The sequence below is a fragment of the Dioscorea cayenensis genome, chromosome 24 (assembly GCF_009730915.1).
Source record: "Dioscorea cayenensis subsp. rotundata cultivar TDr96_F1 chromosome 24, TDr96_F1_v2_PseudoChromosome.rev07_lg8_w22 25.fasta, whole genome shotgun sequence".
In the NCBI taxonomy this organism is placed as follows: Eukaryota; Viridiplantae; Streptophyta; class Magnoliopsida; order Dioscoreales; family Dioscoreaceae; genus Dioscorea; species Dioscorea cayenensis.
In genome coordinates, this window is record NC_052494.1 from 687,219 (window position 1) to 706,761 (window position 19,543).

Here is a 19,543-nt window from a genome sequence, read left to right on the forward strand (position 1 = left end):
ATAATTTTTTTTTCAAATAAGTATTTTTCCCTAATTATTGTATTATATATATATATATATATATGTTTTATAATGTTTATCATATATTATATATTGTGTTATTATTATTATTCTACAATTGATTATTATATATATTTATATATATTATTACCTATTTTATTGTAAAAGGGCAAAATAGTCAAATACGCATTACACTCTTTCTCTCTCCTCCCTACTCCTCTTTTCAACCAAAAAAATAAAAATAATAAACTACCCATCCACACTCCTCCATGAACCAAACACAATATTTTTCTCAAACACTTTATACTCCTTCCCCCTTCACTCCCCCTCACTCCTCCTCCTCCCCCCTCCCCCTTTGAACCAAACAGGTTAGAAAATTGTAGAAGGACTTCACAGAGAAGGCTCCGTTTGGGGATAAGGACCACCCAAATTTGTCACAAGCTCCATCATCTGGCGCTATGATTTTTTGCAAGTAATCACTCCCCTCTAGCCCTCTATTGAAAGGAAACTCTTCTAACAGAGACCTGAGGTCCTTGACAGATCCTTCAGGCCATGGTGATTCAACAAAAACTTCCGCCCACAAATTCATAGGGGCTTGCCCACCAAACCATTTGACTCAATGTCTATCATTACAATAAATATTTTAATTATTATCTAACACTTTTGTGTTTTTTAAATCTTATTTTTATCTGTTACTGTCGTGAAGGTCATCCGCAACTTTTCAATGCAACTTTTCAATTTAAATGAGTTAAGTTCAAGCTTTTTGAAAAGTAGCTTATAGACAATTTCAATTTATAATTTTGCCACGTCAATATCAATAACATTAACAAAAAAAATACGAAATACATCTCTCAACTTAATCCTTGAAAACTCTAATTTGGTTTTAAAAGTTGACCCAATCTTTGATAGGGACATTGTATTATCCAATTCTAATATTGTATTTTGTCATATCGTATTTTATTTATTATTTGACTAATTATTATCAGTCAATTTATCATTTTCAAATAATATTTTTATATTATTACAACAAATGTTTTAATTATTTTTAAATACTTCTATATCCTTTAAATATTGTTTTATCTGTTGCTTGTCGTGAAGGTCATCCATAGCTTTCTAATTTCATGGGTGAGTTTGAGCTTTTTGAACAACGGCTTGTAAACATTTTCAACTTAGAATTTTCACACATCAATGTCAATAATATTAACAAAATGAATACGAAATATATCTCTCAACTTCATCCTTGAAATTCTAATTTAGTTTTAAAAGTTGACCAAATCTTTGATAGGACATTGTATTACCTTTGGTCTCCAATCCTACTAATATTGTATTTTGTCACATCTAAATAATTTTACTATATAATTAATAAATCATTAATATTTTTATTTATTGTTTGACCAAATATTACTGGTCAATTTATTATTAGAATTTTGAAGAACGGTTCATGTCTTAATCATTGTTCTTATTGGAGATAAAGTTTATACAAGAATAAATTTGAACTTTAATTTAATGCTTCTTTTTTAACGGGCTTAAAAATTTTAAGCTAGATCAAGCTTATATCTAACATGCTTCACATTTTTTTATACATTGATTGATAAAAAAATATCATCACGATCCAAATACAAAAAAAAAGTATTTATGAATTATATTATTTAGTCTAATTTCAATCAACATAACATCAAGTTAAAACATAAATTAACACATTTAATTGATTGGATCAAAGGATCAATTTAAACTTGATAATCAATACGTAAATATACATAAAAATGTATATTATTGTAAAATAAAATATTTAACAAGTTGATGATGTTTTTAATAATGACAATATTTATTATTAAAGAAATTTAAAAAAATTTAAATTATATAGAATTGAATGAGTTTGACTTGTAAATTTGATCAGTGACCAAAGTCAAGCATAAGTCAAACAAGTTATACCCGCGTTGACCGCAGAAGCAAGGGTCAACGCGGTTCTTTGCCGTTACGGAGACGGTAGGCCGCCGTTTCCGTTACGTTAGCAGACATTAAAACCACACGTGCGAACACAAAGGAGCGGGTTCGAAGTAACCGCCTTTGGCACGTGCGAACTCGAAGAGCATCTCATCGTCTTGATTTCTAGGGTTTCACTCAAGTCTATATCGGAGAAATTTCGATCGAGATCTCTTGGATTCCAAACCCTCTCCTTCCTTTCGATCTCGGGCGCTGAAGGTACTCTTGAATCCCTTCTTGTTTCGGTTTCCTCCTCTTGATCGGCATCGCATTTCAAATTCCTGACCCCCGCGCTTGCGATCTGGTTCTATGGTTAGCGTTTGTGTTTGATTTGTGATCGAGATCGCGCTTGAGTTTTTTTTTCATCCTGTTTTAATGGGAGATCTCATCTTTGTTGGGGGACTGGGTTTGACCGTAGAATTTTTAGGGTTTATCGGTTTTGTGAATGGGGTTTCCATTCGATTTGGCTTGCAATTTGGTTTTTTGTTTTGTTTTTTTTTTTTAAGAAATTTTAATTCGAGTGATTTGTGGGGTTTGATTTCATGAGCCTGCAGTGGAGTGGCATCTTTTATGTGATTGATTTTTGCAATTCATGATGGAATCATTCGGTATTTCTTGAATTTATGATTGACGTTTTTTTGAGCATGGGCGTCACTCTTACATTCTTGAATTTTTTTGTTTGCAATTTCTTGTTTCAGGACCCGAGTTGGAGAGGGTATATTTACCAATAGTTCATAGTTTTTTGATATTGAAAGAAGTTTTGTGAATCAGTCCTGCTGTTAAGTTTTTGCTTGATATCCAACTTTGTTGTGTCTGATTTCTCTTTCTAAGGATCCTTGTGGTCGTATTGAATAAGATGAAGAACCATGAACGAGCAGTGAACTTAGCGCTTGCAGGTATTCTCTATTCTCTCTATCTACTACCAATCCAATTTGCTCTATTTTATTTTGCAAGGTTGTTTGTATCAATATGTATGGTTTGACCAATAAACAATTATGACCATAGGGTTGTTTCTGGGAAATGTTTTGTGTGATCCACCATAGCATGAGTAGTGTTTTTCACAATATCTCAATTTTCATATGTGCTTTTTTGATTATAGCGTGTCCTACACTCGCTATCTATTTTGCTGTGTAGCTTCAGTTTTAGAGAGGGTTTTGCAAATTGTTTGGGCTTGATTTCATTTATTTTGTTGTTGCTGATGTCATTCTTGATCATATCACCACTCCTTAGGTATACACTTAATAAATGCCAACTTTATTACTAGCTGGCTCTTTATTGGCATCTTCTTGTGTGCACCTTGTCTATCAATAACCCTAAAATGATAATTGAATTGACAATAACCACTGATTGATCTGAAGTCCTGGAATAGAAAAGCTCTGCCTTTACTCAAATGCTAGAGCATGTTCAAAGCAAACTTGTAGAGCACCTTTCACTCAAGAAAAGGAGGTTTCCACTCTTTTATCTATTATACTCTTACTTTTGAGTTTGATCTACAGAAATCTGAAAAATGCCAGTCCCATCACCTGTAGGGAGTAATTGATGAATGCGTTGCATTCTTGGCTTTCCATTTTGCCCTGTTTTCCTGACCTAACTGAATATCATAAATCCAACAAGGCTGTTATCAGCTTGTCCATTTGATATGTTAATTTCTACCCATTCTAGCCAAAGAATTAGCCTACATTAGATATGGAATGCATCAGAGAACTCATTTTCCGTGTACATTTGGAACTATAGACAAGGGATGAATTCTTTTTATGAATAATACTTTTTTCTTTATGAAGTATAATTCTTTGATAAAATCATATCAAAATCTTGTATTCCTGTAGTTGCATTCTGATGTTCATTGCTTTGCAGGTGTAACATTCGCACCGCTTGTCCTGAAGGTAGATCCCAATTTGAATGTAATTTTGACAGCATGCTTTGGTTGTTTATGTTGGCTGCTATCGGTCTGTGAAGCCAACCCCACCAGCGGTATGTAATACTATTTTTTCTGCACATGCTAGTTTGGACATACATAAAATGGTGACAATCCTGTTGTGTTACTGAAGCCTATATATGACCATGCAGGAAACAATGTCAAAAGAACATGCAATGCGATTTCCTTTGGTTGGGAGTGCTATGCTCTTATCACTTTTTCTCCTTTTCAAATTCTTCTCTAAAGACTTGGTCAATGCAGTTCTCACATGCTACTTCTTTGTGCTCGGGATAGTTGCCTTCTCGTATCCCCTTCTCTCATCCTTCATCATCATTATTATTATTATTATTATTATTATTAGGTCAAAATATCAAAATGGTCCCTTTATTATGCAAATTCAGCCCTTTTAATCCTTTTAATATAAAGTAGGTCTTTTTAGTCCCCTTATTTTCACATTTGGAAAATCTTAGTCCAATCACTGACGGATGTTACTTTCACCATTTGATGCTTGCTGACATGGCTTGTTTATTATTAGTTTTTTAAAAAAAGTAATAAAATAACTGAAAAGGATTCGGATCCCTTCTTTGGGCTCTAAATCCGATCCCATCCCTTTGAAATCCCTAACCGTGAGAGAGAGCTGCTTGATCCTGAATAACTCTCGATGACCTCCATTCTTTCAACTTCGGGATGCTTCACTACTCTTGCGCAAAGGTCCTACCTACGAAGCTAGAGCTCCTCCACCTGTGGATCAGGAATTCTTAGAGGATTATCACAATGCGGACATTGTGGAGTTGGTACTTGTGAAATTTGCATGAACCTGAAGAGTATTTGTTTTGGGATTTCTTCCATCCAACTGAATATGCTTATAACCTCATCTTCAAGGCATTCTTGAATGAAAAATCATCTTTTATTAGGCTAATGAATCTGAGGAGCTTAACAAGCGTTTTAATTCCTTCATCTCTAATATTTCATTAGGAGTTGTTCTTCCAATTAGTTTTCCTAGTTGAGCTAATCAAGAACATTGCTCATAAGACCATTAGCAGAAATAAAAATAATGCAGGACTTTGATTTCTGATTGAATACTTCCTATAATTTCTGATGAATGTTTGAATATTATTATCATATGAAAGTCTTTGTTGGGAAATCATTTTATGAGATTAAACTAACCTTTGAAATCAACAAGGGACAAATTCAAACTTATATTACAACATGAGTTTGTTAAGTAAATTTTCTGTTTGATATTGAAGTCAGAGTGGTGGAGGAGCTTTGGCTTTGTAGGTGGGACTTTTGAGCACGATGGTTGAGGGTCGCTGGAGTCGGGAGGGTGAAGGTTGCCGTGAGTTCTTTCACGATTGGGCAGCTCCTTCTCACAGTTTGGGATTTCAGAAGGATTGGATTGTATTCGGCTTTTTACTTATTTTTTTATTATTTTTAACATTTTGTTTAAAGAATTTTTTTAATAATAAACAATCACCAAACAGTACAAGTAACGCTCATCAGTGATTGGATTGAGATTTCCCAGATGTGAATATAAGATGTGAAAATAAGAGGACTGAATGACCAACTTTATATTAGAAGGACTAAAAGAGCTGAATTTGTTTAATTGAGGGACTATTTTGATATTTTGACTTTATTATTAATTTATTACTACTACTTTAATTTTTATCATAAACCATTATTTTATTCGGCAATGTTTTTTCTTTTTAGGGCAACATTATTACCCATGATTAAGCGATTTCTTCCAAGACAGTGGAATGAGAATGCCATTGTATGGCATCTTCCATATTTTCAATGTATGTATTTTTATTTCCACTCCACTTTCTATTTACATGAATCTCCTTGTTCATTTTAATAAGATAAATCCAAAAGACGAATTTAGAATGTTTAGCTGACATGTTATGAATGCGTGCAACCTTCTTGCCTTTAGTTTCTTTAGACAGTTCAATATACATCAAGCATGGATTCCCCTTTTATTTGGATAGCATGTTTGCTTGGTTATCTTTTTAACCACTTTTCTGATGCCTTGATTACTCACTTGCTGCATGAGACTGAGGTGATGTGATTAAATTTGTAGTCCCTTGGTGAGTGGAGGTTTTTATTGATGGTTGATAATAAATAAATGTGGTAAAGTATGCCAAGCATAAAAAGAAGAGTTCCTGTCCTTTTCATGTTTGCAGGATTATTAAAAAAAAATCTGAAATTTATTTCACACTAAATCTACTGTATTTATAAGTCAGGAATATCTTTTATTAGCAACCATGCCATATTCTTATTTTGATCACTCTGACCAGCGACGAAAACATATATTGTACATTCATCGTCGTATGTTACTATATTATTGTCCAATTCTTTCAATTGAAGACTTAAACTCAATTCAGAACTCCCACCCACCCACATACACTGTTAGACAAATGTTATGGTATAATTGTGTCACTTAAGAGCTTGCAATCTAAAAAAAAGAAAAGGTTTTTTTTCCGGGAATCCCTTGTTTGGAATCAAGTTGGATTTATCATGGCTTTCATGCAGCTGCTTCTGTGGAGTTCACCAAGTCTCAGGTTGTTGCTGCAATTCCTGGGACATTTTTCTGTGCGTGGTATGCTTCACAAAAGCATTGGCTTGCAAACAACATATTGGGGATTGCATTCTGCATTCAGGTCTGGTTTGTATGTTAAATGACAAATTCAATTGGCAACAACTAATGGTTGTGGATCTATTTCAAAGTGCCTTGTTTGCACCATTGAATACTGCCAATACATCATAGAGAATATGACAATGGATTTTTCCTATTGATCTTATTGTTATCACAATTATCTTAAAAATTTATATGTAACAATATGATTGTTTCTTGAATGATTATCTAACAGAAGTCATTGCTTATCTACTTTGCAGGGAATTGAGATGCTGTCACTAGGCTCATTCAAAATTGGTGCCATTCTCCTGGTAATAGGAATATCATTGGCTTAGATATGCTCTTTTTGTTGGCTAGTAGGGTCTGTTTCCATCCTATGCTGGTTTTGCCATTATTCATTCCTTTCCTTCATCTTGTCTCCAAAAATTGACTAGTTGGCATTATCATGCTAGTGCCCTGTAATTTTTTTTTTTTGTAAATTTATTTAACGGCATTTTTTTTAAAAATTAAGTTCCAGTATGCTATGCAGGCAATCAACAGTAGAATGAATTGCTTTATGATGGTGAAGTAGATTATATGCATTAGCTTTGTTTGTCTTATCTTTTGTGTTTATGGTCTTTCTTTCTTTCCTTACAAAAGTTTGGTGTTAGATCACATTTCATTTTTGAACTTTACATGGGCACGTGTTTCACTAGTAGATATTCATTATGTTGCATCGTATCTGCATGATTAACAGTATACACTCAATGTGATATGCTGATGTCCTCTACAAAAAGCATCTCTATATGCCTGAAAACTTGTTTTCTGGTTCGATGAATTGTCTGCTGATACTTTATTTGTGATTTAGACGGGATAATCCCCATTTTACTTGCTATACGAATATTTCTTGAATCCTTCATGCTTTCGATATTTAATTATCTCAGGGAGGACTTTTTGTATATGATATCTTTTGGGTATTCTTTACTCCAGTGATGGTTAGTGTTGCTAAATCTTTTGATGCACCTATCAAGGTTAGCTCTTTGTCTACGCGCGTTCATCTGTGTTTTATAACCAAGAGATCACTATTGCACTAATAACTTGAATGCATCTTTTGTAGCTCTTATTTCCAACATCAAATCCTGAACGACCATTCTCTATGCTTGGGCTTGGTGATATTGTAATTCCTGGTAAGGCTTTGGTTCTTGGATTATTATTTTTCCGTTATGGTTTTTGGATAATTGCTCCTCATTCACATGGGCTTTTTTTCTATGCTTGTCAGGTGTTAATTAGCAGAGGGTTTTGGAATTTGGAGACGGGTAGTTTTAACTGTTCTTTAAGTATTTGATTAGATAACACAGACCGGTGAATTTAAAAATAAGATGGAATGATAGAAAAAACTTAACTTCAAGTTGAATACCCTATTTTGGAATCTTATCTGGATCTTACTTTCTAACTATTATCTTGAGTCATTCCATTCTTCTAGGATAAATGCGAGTGAAGTATTAAAGTATGTATCCTCCATTTGACCAATAGTAGTGATCCCTTTTCAACATAGGAATTTTCCCAAATCTACAATTTCATCAAAATAGTGACCTTTGTGGATCTTTTTTCTTTGGTGAAGGAAACAGGAAAGAAGGGTATATAGTCTACTTGACAGACTAGGATGCTTTATTATGAAAATTGACATTTGAAAAATTATGTAGGGATTGTTGGTGAATATTTTTTACATGGATGGTGCATGCTATTAGTAGTTCGTCATTATTTCCACAACTAGTTGCACCTAAAAGAAATACAATCTCTGATTCACAGCTATGAAAGAGGTGTAATTCGCTCAATTCAATATGTTGCACCTTCCATCTCTGTGGCATCAAAATTCCTTTCTGATGTTTGCAATGAAGTTGCTACCTGAAAGGTGTTTATATTGAATATGCAATCTTAATGATTTTCTTATTGCTATAGGCATCTTTGTGGCATTAGCATTGCGGTTTGATGTGTCAAGGGGAAAACCGAACCGATACTTCAATAGTGCTTTTGCTGGATATACAGCGGGTTTGGTCCTTACAATCTTTGTGATGAATTGGTTTCAGGCAGCACAGGTGAACCTTATGATGCCCTTGTATTCCTTACCTTCTCATTCAAATTCTATTTCAACATTTGAACTTACTTTTTTTCTGAGGAACTCTCTGTTCTCTACTTGTACAGCCTGCACTTCTCTATATAGTGCCTGGTGTTATAGGTTTTGTGGCTGTTCACTGTTTATGGAATGGAGAAGTAAAGGAGGTAAGGGAAAACAATGATGTTTTCACTTTTTAAAAGAGTGAAACTATAATTTTTTATACACTGAATCATGTTTCACTCATTCCATGCTTATTGGTGCTGGTTGTGTTTTTATTGAGAAAATGAATTCCATGTCAGGGAGAACCATTTATCATTGATGTTATAAGTTAAAGACAACGTCTATCTGTATTGCATGATTTGGTTGAATCAAAACTAATTCCAAGCATTTCACTTTACCTGCAGTTGCTGGAGTATGACGAGTCGAAGAATGCCATTGATTCAAGTAGCTGTTCTACAGCAGAGGATGACGACAAACCCATAAAGAAAGAGTAGGGGCCGACACCGTGAGTTGCCAGAGCTTCAATGATTGACCCGGAGAAATTGTTAACGATTTGTTCTTTCACCAGAGAAGCTTTGCGCTTTGCCACTAGCATGCATACTCGAACAATAATATAATATCAAACTAATCACTCCTACCGTCGATCTTTCTTATTGCCTCATTAGCAATAGCATGAGTAGTTGCTCTCAACCTTTTTATTTTTTTGTGCTTTCTTGCTTGTTATAACTTATATGTTATATTCTGAAAGATGAACGGATGGTATTTAAAGTGGAATTTTTGTTCTGAATGATCACATTATATATTCTCTTTGGCAGTTCTTTAAAGATATTGATAGCACCTTTTCTTTCATGCTTCATACTGGCTCAATGACTTTTTGATAAGTCATTTTGCCAAGTAGCATGTGATTAAGAGGGGATTGTACTTCCTGAAGACCTTTTATTTTTTTATTTTTGTGGGGTTGGAATTATGCTATGATTTTTAATTTTTATGTGGACTGGGACTTGCATCTTATTTAATTTGTCAAAATTTTTGTGGATGTAACCAATTATAATAATCCCCAATTTTTATTTTGTTGTCATTCATCTATTATTCTCTAACAATAATCCATTATCCACAACGTGTGAAAAATTCTCTGAAATATATTAACAATAAATCATAAACCATATGTGTCTCTATCTATGTTTGTGGCCAGGCAATTCCATGAATGTAAGTAGGTCTCCATCTAGAAATGGACATCTGCAACCCCCCTCAAATTCCCCTCAAAAATTACATTTAATATATATATATATATATATAATGTTTTTAATATATAATTTTATTTATTTATTTTTGATAAATGTGACTTTCTTGAGTGTACATAATTGAGAATTGAACATATGTCCACTGACACATCTTTACGATATATCTTTACAATAGAATAAACGTGCATAATTGAAAATTGAACGGACACATTTTTACAATAGAATAAATGTACATAATTGAAGTGTTACAATGAAATACGTGTATATAACTGAGAAATGAACATCCACCCATAAACACCTTTGTAGCAGCGGAATTGGGACAGTGGGATAATACCATTAGACCACGGAACTATTGGTAATATCTATATATATATATATATATATAAAATTATAAATATGTATATATGTTATATACATATTTATAATTTTATTGGCAGAAATTTCAAGTTGTGTGGGACCCGGAGATACGTCCTTTTGATGATGAGGATCCAAACCATTTGTAGCCAAATGTCTAGTTCCTTTGCTGGAGAGCAAATGCCGATCGCCGCCGCAATACCCCGCGCGCTCCTCCCCTTCGGCCGCCGTCAGCTCTCGCCGTCTCTCGCCTCCCGCCCTCGCTTCTCATCTCCTACGCCTTTCTATCTTCTGGCCCTCGCCCCGAAGCCTCCTCGGTTCCCTTTCCTCGTCGCCTCCGCTGCTGCTTCGTTCGATGATCTCGATGCCGACGGGGAGTCGCAGCTCCGCTCTTCCAAGGTTTGCTTCTGTGTTTTTTTTGGGTGTTATTAGGGTTGTTCGATCCGTTTGGAATTATAAATCGTATGTTTCTTTGAATTGGATTAAACATTCACTTATAGTGCTGCAAGATCTCACCTTTCTTTTTTTTTCCCCTTCAATTTGGAGTTAGATAGTGGTTCTGATTGATCTTTTTAAGATGGAAGAGATTAAAAGTCAAGAACTTTTTCACCTTTTTGTTCTTTGCTTGTATCCTTAGCCTAAAGAAGTTTCAAAATTCATTGTTTGGGATATAATCCGAGTAAAATTCATTATATAAGTTTAATTATTTTGTTCCTATAAGATGAATACTAAGCATGAAATTCATATTAAAATCAATAATATGTCTCTTAGTGACGAGCTTCATCTGCCTACAATCACTGTAATTCGGTATGGCATGTATAAAAATGAACTCCTTTGCATATATATGCAGATTTGTAGTTAGTCATCTTTCTATGAAACACTCGTTGTTTGTATGTGTGACATTGAAATTTATGTCAGCATGTATTTAACTTTATAATCTTATAGTTTGAATGGAAGTGGCAAGGAGCACTTCCATTATCTCTACAAATTTATGCTATTGATATGCTCTCATGCTGGACTGGACTGATAAATTGTATTTGTATTTCTACAAATTTTATTTGAATGTGATGATGCTATTGTAATGGTTGCTTGGTTAGAAATTGTTCTCATTTTGCAGTGGGTGAGAGCTTGACTGAATGGTAACGCTGGATATGTTATTTGTATCTAACATTCTTTCATAATTTCATTTTCTTTTTTAATTGAGATTTTAGTACTTAGAAAAGGTACTTGTTCTTGTTTAAATTTGTGAAATTATTTTCTTTCAGAAGGCAATTCTTTCAAACTTAATACATGAGATTGAGCCTTTGGATGTGTCTCTTATCCAAAAAGATGTCCCACCAAATACAATTGATGCAATGAAGAGGACAATCTCCAGCATGTTGGGTTTACTTCCTTCTGATCAGTTTGGTGTCCTAGTGGAAGCCTTTTGGGATCCTCTTTTCAAGTTACTTGTTTCTTCGATGATGACAGGGTATGTTTTCCTGGTGATTGTATATGGTTTAATTTTTGCAGTCGTCTGGTTAAGCTGAGATGTTGAAAAAATCAAGGAGTGTGGTTTTTGTTTGATGGTCAGTATGAAGATGTAATAATGACAACTATACTGTACTTTAAGATGGTTTATGACAACATGAGAATCAGGAATTCTTATTAGGAAGCCAATTCTCTTCCATCGATAAACTTCTAATAGTCTGTCTGACTCACAGGTACACTTTGCGCAATGCTGAATATAGGCTTTGCCTTGAAAGGAGCCTAGGTGTATGTGAAGAATTACCTGATAGTCAGACATTAGAAAACACTGCAGATGATGACCAGATAACAACTCCTGACGGAACTTTAACTACCATTAAAGTTTCAGAAGAACAAGAATTGTTGTGCAACTCTGTAAAAAATGAAGAGGAGTCAGTTTGTAGCAGCGTGGGTGTTGAAGGTCTTGGAGAAATGACCCCGGAGGCTCAAGAATATATTCTTTATATGCAGTCTCGTCTATCTTCTATGGAAAAGGTGAAGTTTATTACTTATTTTTTGAGAAAATAGCTCTATCATTGGTAACTAGAGAAATCACGGGTACATATCATTTGAATTGAAGTTTTGAGAATCATGTATACTATAATTGCTAATGGTTGCAATAAGGGGCCTAAATGTTATCTCTGTGTGAAAGAATATGGTGATTGTTTATAGATTTTCATCCTAACTTACTTAGAGATCAATAATATTTTCTTTGAGGATCTGCTCAAAGCTTAAATAACATTTTATTTTAGATCTAAAAAAAAGACAAACTTCCATAGTCCATATGCTACAACTTCAAATTAATTTTGCATCAGGAAAGGGAGGGTGGTGGAAGGATGGCTGTGAATGTTAAGTTGTTAACAGAAAGCAATTGGAGTTTGCAATTTAAGATCTCAACAAATCAATATGAGCATGGCTTGAGAGACTGATCTGTTGGGTGTTGATTCTCATGTTATTTAGAAATTAAATGAATATATGCATTCAAAATGGATTCACAAAACTTCCCCTTAAGCAACCACTAGGAATTTTTGGCTGAAGTATTTGATGTACACTAGGACTGTTGCTGATGCAAAATTTTGTTTGTGATTTACTTACAAGTGTGTGTTGTGCACATATGGTTTCCTTGGTCCTTACTGTATTGCATGTTTCCCGTATCTGCCAGGAACTGCATGACATCAAGAGGAAAAATGCTGCCCTACAAATGCAACATTTTGTTGGCGAAGAAGAGAATGAATTGTTGGAGTACTTAAGATCTCTTCAACCTGAGAAGGTACTAATGATAAGAAATTCCTCTTGTGTGAAATGGGTTCTAATAACATGCTGGTGATATCTTATTTCATCATATATGGCTTAACCATCAATATAGTGTGCTGATATGAAATTAATGGTCTGCGTAAGATGATGAGGCTTCATTTATCAAATTGGAGGTCTATTGCGGTATGAAGATACTTCACCCTTTGACCGCATCTATTGATACTGGTGATATCTCATTTCATCATATATGGCTTAACCATCAATAAAGTGTGCTGATATGAAATTAATGGTCTGCGTAAGATGATGAGGCTTCGTTTATTAAATTGGAGGTCTATTGCGGTATGAAGATACTTCACCCTTTGACCGCATCTATTGATACTGGTGATATCTCATTTCATCATATATGGCTTAACCATCAATAAAGTGTGCTGACATGAAATTAATGGTCTGCGTAAGATGATGAGGCTTCGTTTATTAAATTGGAGGTCTATTGCGGTATGAAGATACTTCACCCTTCGACCGCATCTATTGATAGATTTAGATAATTCGACTTCTAACTCAAGCTAGATGTTCAGTCGCGTCACTTCTGAATAACTAATATTATACTCACTCTATTATTATAAGCTATACCCTTTGATGTGCATTCTGAGTTATTAAATGTTCAATATTGATACCTGCTCCAATAGAACCAGTGCATAGAAACCTTTCCCCATCGTGACAGAAACTGAACTATTGTTTCTTCAGAGAAAGTCTAAAAGCATAATGGAGATCAAACTTGACAAACATAAATGAATAATTGTGGTAATTTTAATATTGCTGTTGCTTTCAAACTATCAACCTCTATGGTGCAAGCTCTCCTTTAGCCAGCAGATAGAGTATACAAGATCGTCTTTCTTAGTCTTCGGGTTAAAAAATGGCACACTATTGTTTCATATACAGGTAGTGGAACTTTCAGAACCAACTTGCCCTGGTTTGCAAGAGAGCATCAACTCTGTTGCTCACGGTCTTCTTGCAACTCTTTCTCCAAAGATTCACACAAAGGCTCCTCTTCAATCTGAAAACACCACAAGTACTAGTACCCTAAACATTGGTAAAGATGATTGTCCAGAGCTTGTGGAAAACACTTCTCTTCAATTTCAACCCCTCATTTCCATTTCCCGGGATTATCTTGCTCGTCTTTTATTCTGGTAAGCTCTCTCATTACTAAATTTACTTCCTCGAAAACATGATCTAGTGAGTAATGTCACAACTCCTCTACTTTGTGAATGATAACAGGTGCATGCTCTTAGGTCACTACTTAAGAGGTTTAGAATACAGGCTAGAACTAGTGCAAATCTTGAGGATCTCCGGCAATGTAGAACTGATATCTCAAGACAGTGATTGTGTTTCTTGATAAGCTTCTCCGGCTGCTGCCATCTGAATCAAGCGATGGTCGGCTTTTTCTTGACTTTGTAGATACACATGGAGATATTTCGATCGGTTGCTTTTATTTGCCATGTTAAAAGAATCATAGCTTTTGTTTAGTAGTTGCATGGACCTGCAACATTTTTCGGAGTTTCTCATTTATACTCTTTGTTCAGTTGAAATGTTATTTTGCCAATCTCAGTTCATATGTACAAAGTCAGACTGAATAACTTCAGGCAGTATTTTCAAGTTATGAAGATATGCAAAAATTTCTTTATATGTTCCATATGGAAATTGTCAATTATACCCCTATAAATTTATGTGCTTATTCAAACATCAAATTAATTACATTGTTATAGTTAAGAGAGATTAATTATTCCATTTTGTCAATCTCTTTGAAAGAGTGTTTTACTTTTAATTTATGCAATTAATAAAAAAAAACATCAATTTAAATAATACAAGAGAAAGGATTAAATTTAAACTAATACTTTAATTTACTTGTATTAATTTAATCCTTAATAAGAGAGCTTAATTCCTACATTTGGCTCTTAATATCGGATTAAGAGACTTATTTAAACAGTAAAATAAATTCCAAAAAGTTGAGGGGTATATTCGAAAAAAAGTCAAAAGAGTAGTTAGGTGTTGGGTTTTTCCAAAGCGCTTAACGTGATCCAGCGGAGCGCAATGGCGGGTGACCATGGCGGCGGCGAAGAAGAATGGAAACAAGAGGAGAGCGAGCTGAAGGCCGCCGGGGCGGTGCTTCTCCCCGATGGACACTTTGGGATCCGGCTCAAGGGCTGGCACATCGAGTCTTCTAAGCGCGCTATCCTCAGCTCCTCTGCGGTTCATCAGTACGCCCCGCAAATCCTATCTGATTTCTTTGTGTCTGATTTTTTTTATTCAGTATCTTCGATTCATATCATGGCTAAGTTTTCCGGGAATTGTGGGAAATTGTGCTCAATTTGGTTTGCGAAAAATTTTGAATTTAGGGCTTCTGAAGCTGTTAGTGTTTGTTTGGATGTAATTAATCCTTAGGGTTTTCTCGTGGAAGGGCTTTGGGCTAGTTTATCATTCACAGGAGTTTATTAATTTGCGATTACATTCACGGTTCATGAGTCTTATCAGATTGTGTTGCAAATGTTAAATGATGCTCAATGGTGATCTTTGAATCCATATTTTTGAAAAACTTTGAAGAAAAAAGGAGACTTTATGCTCGATAAACAATTTTTGTATACAAACTTGGTCTAATTTTCTTTCATTTTATTTTTTAAATGAGATAGTGTGAATTAGGATGATTATTGTTTTTAATCTGTTCATTGCTGTTCACTAGCATGTATTATGGTTTGTTAAGTTATCAATTAACTTGAAAGTATGTATTTTATGATCAATTATGATGGATATCATGCTTTTTTTCTGTTGTTGATAGTTAGGGTGAAGATTTGTTGTTTGTATGAGCAGGTGGGAACAAAGGCTCGGGACCTCACATTTGCCAGAGATGGTTTTTGGAGACAGTGCTTTGTTTCTCTTGCATGTTGAAAGTGGCATAAAAATACATTTCAATGCATTTGATGCTCTGATGGGATGGAAACAGGAGGCATTGCCGCCAGTTGAGGTTCCTGCTGCAGCCAAGTGGAAATTTAGGAGGTATGATGCTAGTCTTTTTTTTTTTTCAATGATCAAACTTCTGTAACATGCTATTGGAGTGTTTGTAAGAAATTCTGATTTTTTAGTATCTCTAGGATCTAGTAAGCCTGAGTTATCATGTGACTCTTGTAGACCTTATGATGGAAAATACTGATTTGGCTAAGTAGCTAAGGTATACTATATTATTGTCTGTGTTCATGTGAATCCATGATTCCATTTCAAACCATAATTAGAATTTTCTTTGATTGGGCATTGAATAGAAATAAGAAATAATTCATAATCATCAACTATCATCCGGTTAAGATCGATCTAAACCAAGCTATTCTATAATTAATTCTATATATATGATATGCCAACTATTAAACAACTTATTAGAAATACAAGACAGAAAATAAGAACTAAGAAATGTCACGAAATCCCCCGCTCTTCGAGGATGTCCTCAGCGTCGAGGAACATGTACTAGGGTGTATGTGCGACTCGTTCAGATCATGAGCTCGAACAAATGAGACAATTTTTCTAGTATCAACGATCAATCAGTACCAATGAATAGGATAGATAGATTGGAAAAAGGCCATTTACTATCTAAAACTAAAAAGGAAGATCCATCATATTCCTTGTGTATAGAATTTTTGGTTTCCATTGGTGCAAATCCAATCAATTCTGGATCCTTTCTTTTCTAAAGTGGCATTTTTGGATTGGGGAGATACCAAAGAAGTTCAAAAAATCAAGAGATGAGAGAATTAATGATGGCTACTAGAATGACTGATCCAATCCATAATGATGTACCTGAAAATTCAATTTTTTTCTTTTTCTTTTTTTTTTTTAACTTGGCTAACCATCAAAAGAGGCAATTACAATGGTTACACTAATCAGTTTAATTCTTGGCACTTGCATTAATTTTCTCTTGCCTGATCATTGTCTTGGTGTTGTTCTCAGGGCAGAGTTGAAGAGTGCATTTGTATTCTTCTTTTGCTCTTACTTCTTTTTTGTAATCTGTCAAGTGCTTTTTTCCCTGCTTCTAGTTTCTGCGTATCTGACTTGTGGAAAGTATTTCATGAATCATCTTGTTAGTGTCTATTGTATATAACACGTAGAAACTCTAGAATGTGCCATTCAGTATCTTATTTCAAATTTATTCTATGCAGCAAACCTTCTCAGCAAGTGATACTTGATTATGACTATACATTCACAACACCATATTGTGGCAGTGAGATATTTGTGCCAAATTCACCAAGGGTTTGTAATCACAAAATTTTATTGTCTATTTACTTCAGAATATATAATGTGTTTTATTTTTGTTGTAGTTCTCTTATTTTCTCACCCTTTTACTTACTGTGAAGCTTATATATATGAAACCTGTCTTTTTAACAATGAACAACTTTCATGAGTTGGCTTTGTACTTCATCATTTTTTAGCATTCTGTCTCAGCTGATTGTTGGTAGTTAAAAGGTCATATCCATATAATTAAAGAAATCAACTTCTAGCATGTTTGTTTGTCTGCCTAAACTGTCTTACAAACTTAGATTTTGGTGTAGTCAAGCATAAGAATAGGAACAAGTTACTCATGGAGATCGAGTTCATCATATTACTTTCTTCTAATCTTCTTATTTATGTTTTGTGGAGCTTGTCTATGTATAGTATGCAAAACCTGAAACTTTCACAAAATTGAATCGCAAGGCATTTCACTTGCATGAGTCAAGACTTTAATAACCTTTAAGCTTGCTTGTTGCAATGCATGATGTAATTTTTGCAAGTGTGTCATGGGCAAGAAGCTCTTTGACTGTGTTCGTGTTAGATAACCATTGTAATAATTTTTGTTCTTAAAGTTAACCCCAATTGTCTTACTTTTCTATAAATATCTTGCCAAAAAGGGTTTCATAAATGGTGATAATGCGTCAGTCCCTTGAGTGAGAAGAGTTGCATGCTATAAACAAAAATTATAGATTTTTTGTGCATGTGTTTATTATATATCATTGAATATACATGCATGAGAATCACAGAGGCAGTGTTACCTACCAATTACTTGGTGTTCAGGAAAGTGTGGAAGATGGTTGTTGTAGCTTGCATTGGGAGGATTGTGATCAACAAATTGATCTTGCTGCACTATCATCTAGAGAACCAATACTCTTCTATGATGAGGTTGGTTATTTCATTTTGATTATTTCACCAAAGAAACTTCTTTGTCTTCTACTTCTTTTTATCTATTATGCTAACCTCAGCGCCCTTCTAGGTGATTTTGTATGAAGATGAATTAGCTGATAATGGAGTATCACTCTTAACTGTTAAAGTGGTAATTTATTTTTCTTTTTTACGTCTGTGAGGAAATAATTAAGGTGCTTTTCTAATGCACTACATTTGAGACTTGCTAATGATCTCACCTTGTATGTTGATCATATAGAGAGTGATGCCGACTTGTTGGTTTCTTCTGCTTCGTTTTTGGGTAAGATCATTCACATGCTATATAGAGAGTCTGTAGTTTACATCATCCAAATACGCAAATTGCTGTATTTAAGAATCAGAGTTTTCTGACCAAGTTCTCACTGCAGCTTAGGGTTGATGGAGTGCTTATGAGGTTGAGGGATACTAGAATGCATTGTGCTTTTGTTACCGATGAAATTGCAAGGCCTATCATTCTACGTGAGAGCTGCTGGAGGGAAGCAACACTTCAAAGCTTAACCGCTGTAAGTTTTCCGCGTTATCTTCACATGAAACTGATAAAGGATAATATGTGAATGAACCAAGAGATGGCGCATGATATAACTGACATTGTTTTGTAAACAATCTTAGATTATTGCCATCACAGCTCTGCATCAAGCATATTGAATCATCTCATTGTGTTTATCTTTTCCTGTTTTCATAAATATGCTAAATGGTTTGTAGGAGTTTGTTTATGGAGTAATATGGAGATGAAAGGTTTACTCATCTATTATCGGCCGACGTTTTGATTTTGATTGATCTTAATTATGCAGAAAGGTTTTCCTTCTGATTCTGCTGCATATGGTGATCCTAATCTAATCAGTCAAACGCTTCCCTGTCGTCGCTCATAAGATCCAAAGGCTTCGTGTTTCCCGGTAATCCTGTGTTATGCTATGTCTCGATGGGAATTGATGAAACTGGAGAACTTCATGGATAAATGTTTAAACACCAAATGCTTATTTAAGTGGAACACATGTTAATATCATTCTGTTGATGAATTAGCTGTTTATGCAACATATCTTGGTTTTGATCAGAGTGATGATTTGTTGTGTCTGAACACTGGTCCATTATTTCGTATGGTTTGAGCTAATTAAATGCTTATGGAATATATATGAGGTGGATAAATTATTATTTACATTATTTACCATGGCGTAAGTCGATTACTAGTAGTCATGCAGCTTTTTGATATAATTGCGTATTTTTTTTTAAAAAAAATTGAATCAAATTTGACCCAATTTTAATTCTATTAATTTTAATTTAAATAAAAAAATTTAATTTAATATATATATTAATTTTAACAAACGATGAATGTTTATTAAAGA

General features: G+C 34.4%; 3 protein-coding genes across 3 annotated transcripts; all 3 read left to right on the top strand.

The window, feature by feature from the left end:
- The first annotated feature begins 2,058 nt into the window (after positions 1–2,058).
- On the top strand, positions 2,059–9,427 carry LOC120252819 (signal peptide peptidase 1). Its single transcript, XM_039260987.1, is given in 14 exon segments — positions 2,059–2,202; positions 2,682–2,698; positions 2,815–2,879; positions 3,838–3,902; positions 3,904–3,954; positions 4,051–4,202; positions 5,606–5,691; positions 6,425–6,552; positions 6,788–6,838; positions 7,451–7,537; positions 7,624–7,693; positions 8,466–8,602; positions 8,709–8,786; positions 9,027–9,427. Coding segments are annotated over 12 exon segments (1,035 nt in total). The 5' UTR covers positions 2,059–2,202; positions 2,682–2,698; positions 2,815–2,839; the 3' UTR covers positions 9,117–9,427.
- Positions 9,428–10,355: 928 nt separating this feature from the next.
- Positions 10,356–14,665, top strand: LOC120252876. Its single transcript, XM_039261075.1, has 6 exons — positions 10,356–10,616; positions 11,483–11,688; positions 11,921–12,218; positions 12,886–12,993; positions 13,917–14,164; positions 14,253–14,665. Exons 1-6 carry the CDS (start codon positions 10,371–10,373, stop codon positions 14,368–14,370), a joined length of 1,224 nt encoding a protein of 407 aa, XP_039117009.1. The 5' UTR covers positions 10,356–10,370; the 3' UTR covers positions 14,371–14,665.
- A 350-nt stretch (positions 14,666–15,015) lies between these two features.
- LOC120252773 (TIP41-like protein) lies at positions 15,016–19,329 on the top strand. Its single transcript, XM_039260922.1, is given in 9 exon segments — positions 15,016–15,232; positions 15,840–16,025; positions 17,171–17,261; positions 18,060–18,164; positions 18,256–18,315; positions 18,424–18,465; positions 18,572–18,706; positions 18,995–19,054; positions 19,056–19,329. Coding segments are annotated over 9 exon segments (891 nt in total). The 5' UTR covers positions 15,016–15,065; the 3' UTR covers positions 19,101–19,329.
- Positions 19,330–19,543: the final 214 nt, after the last annotated feature.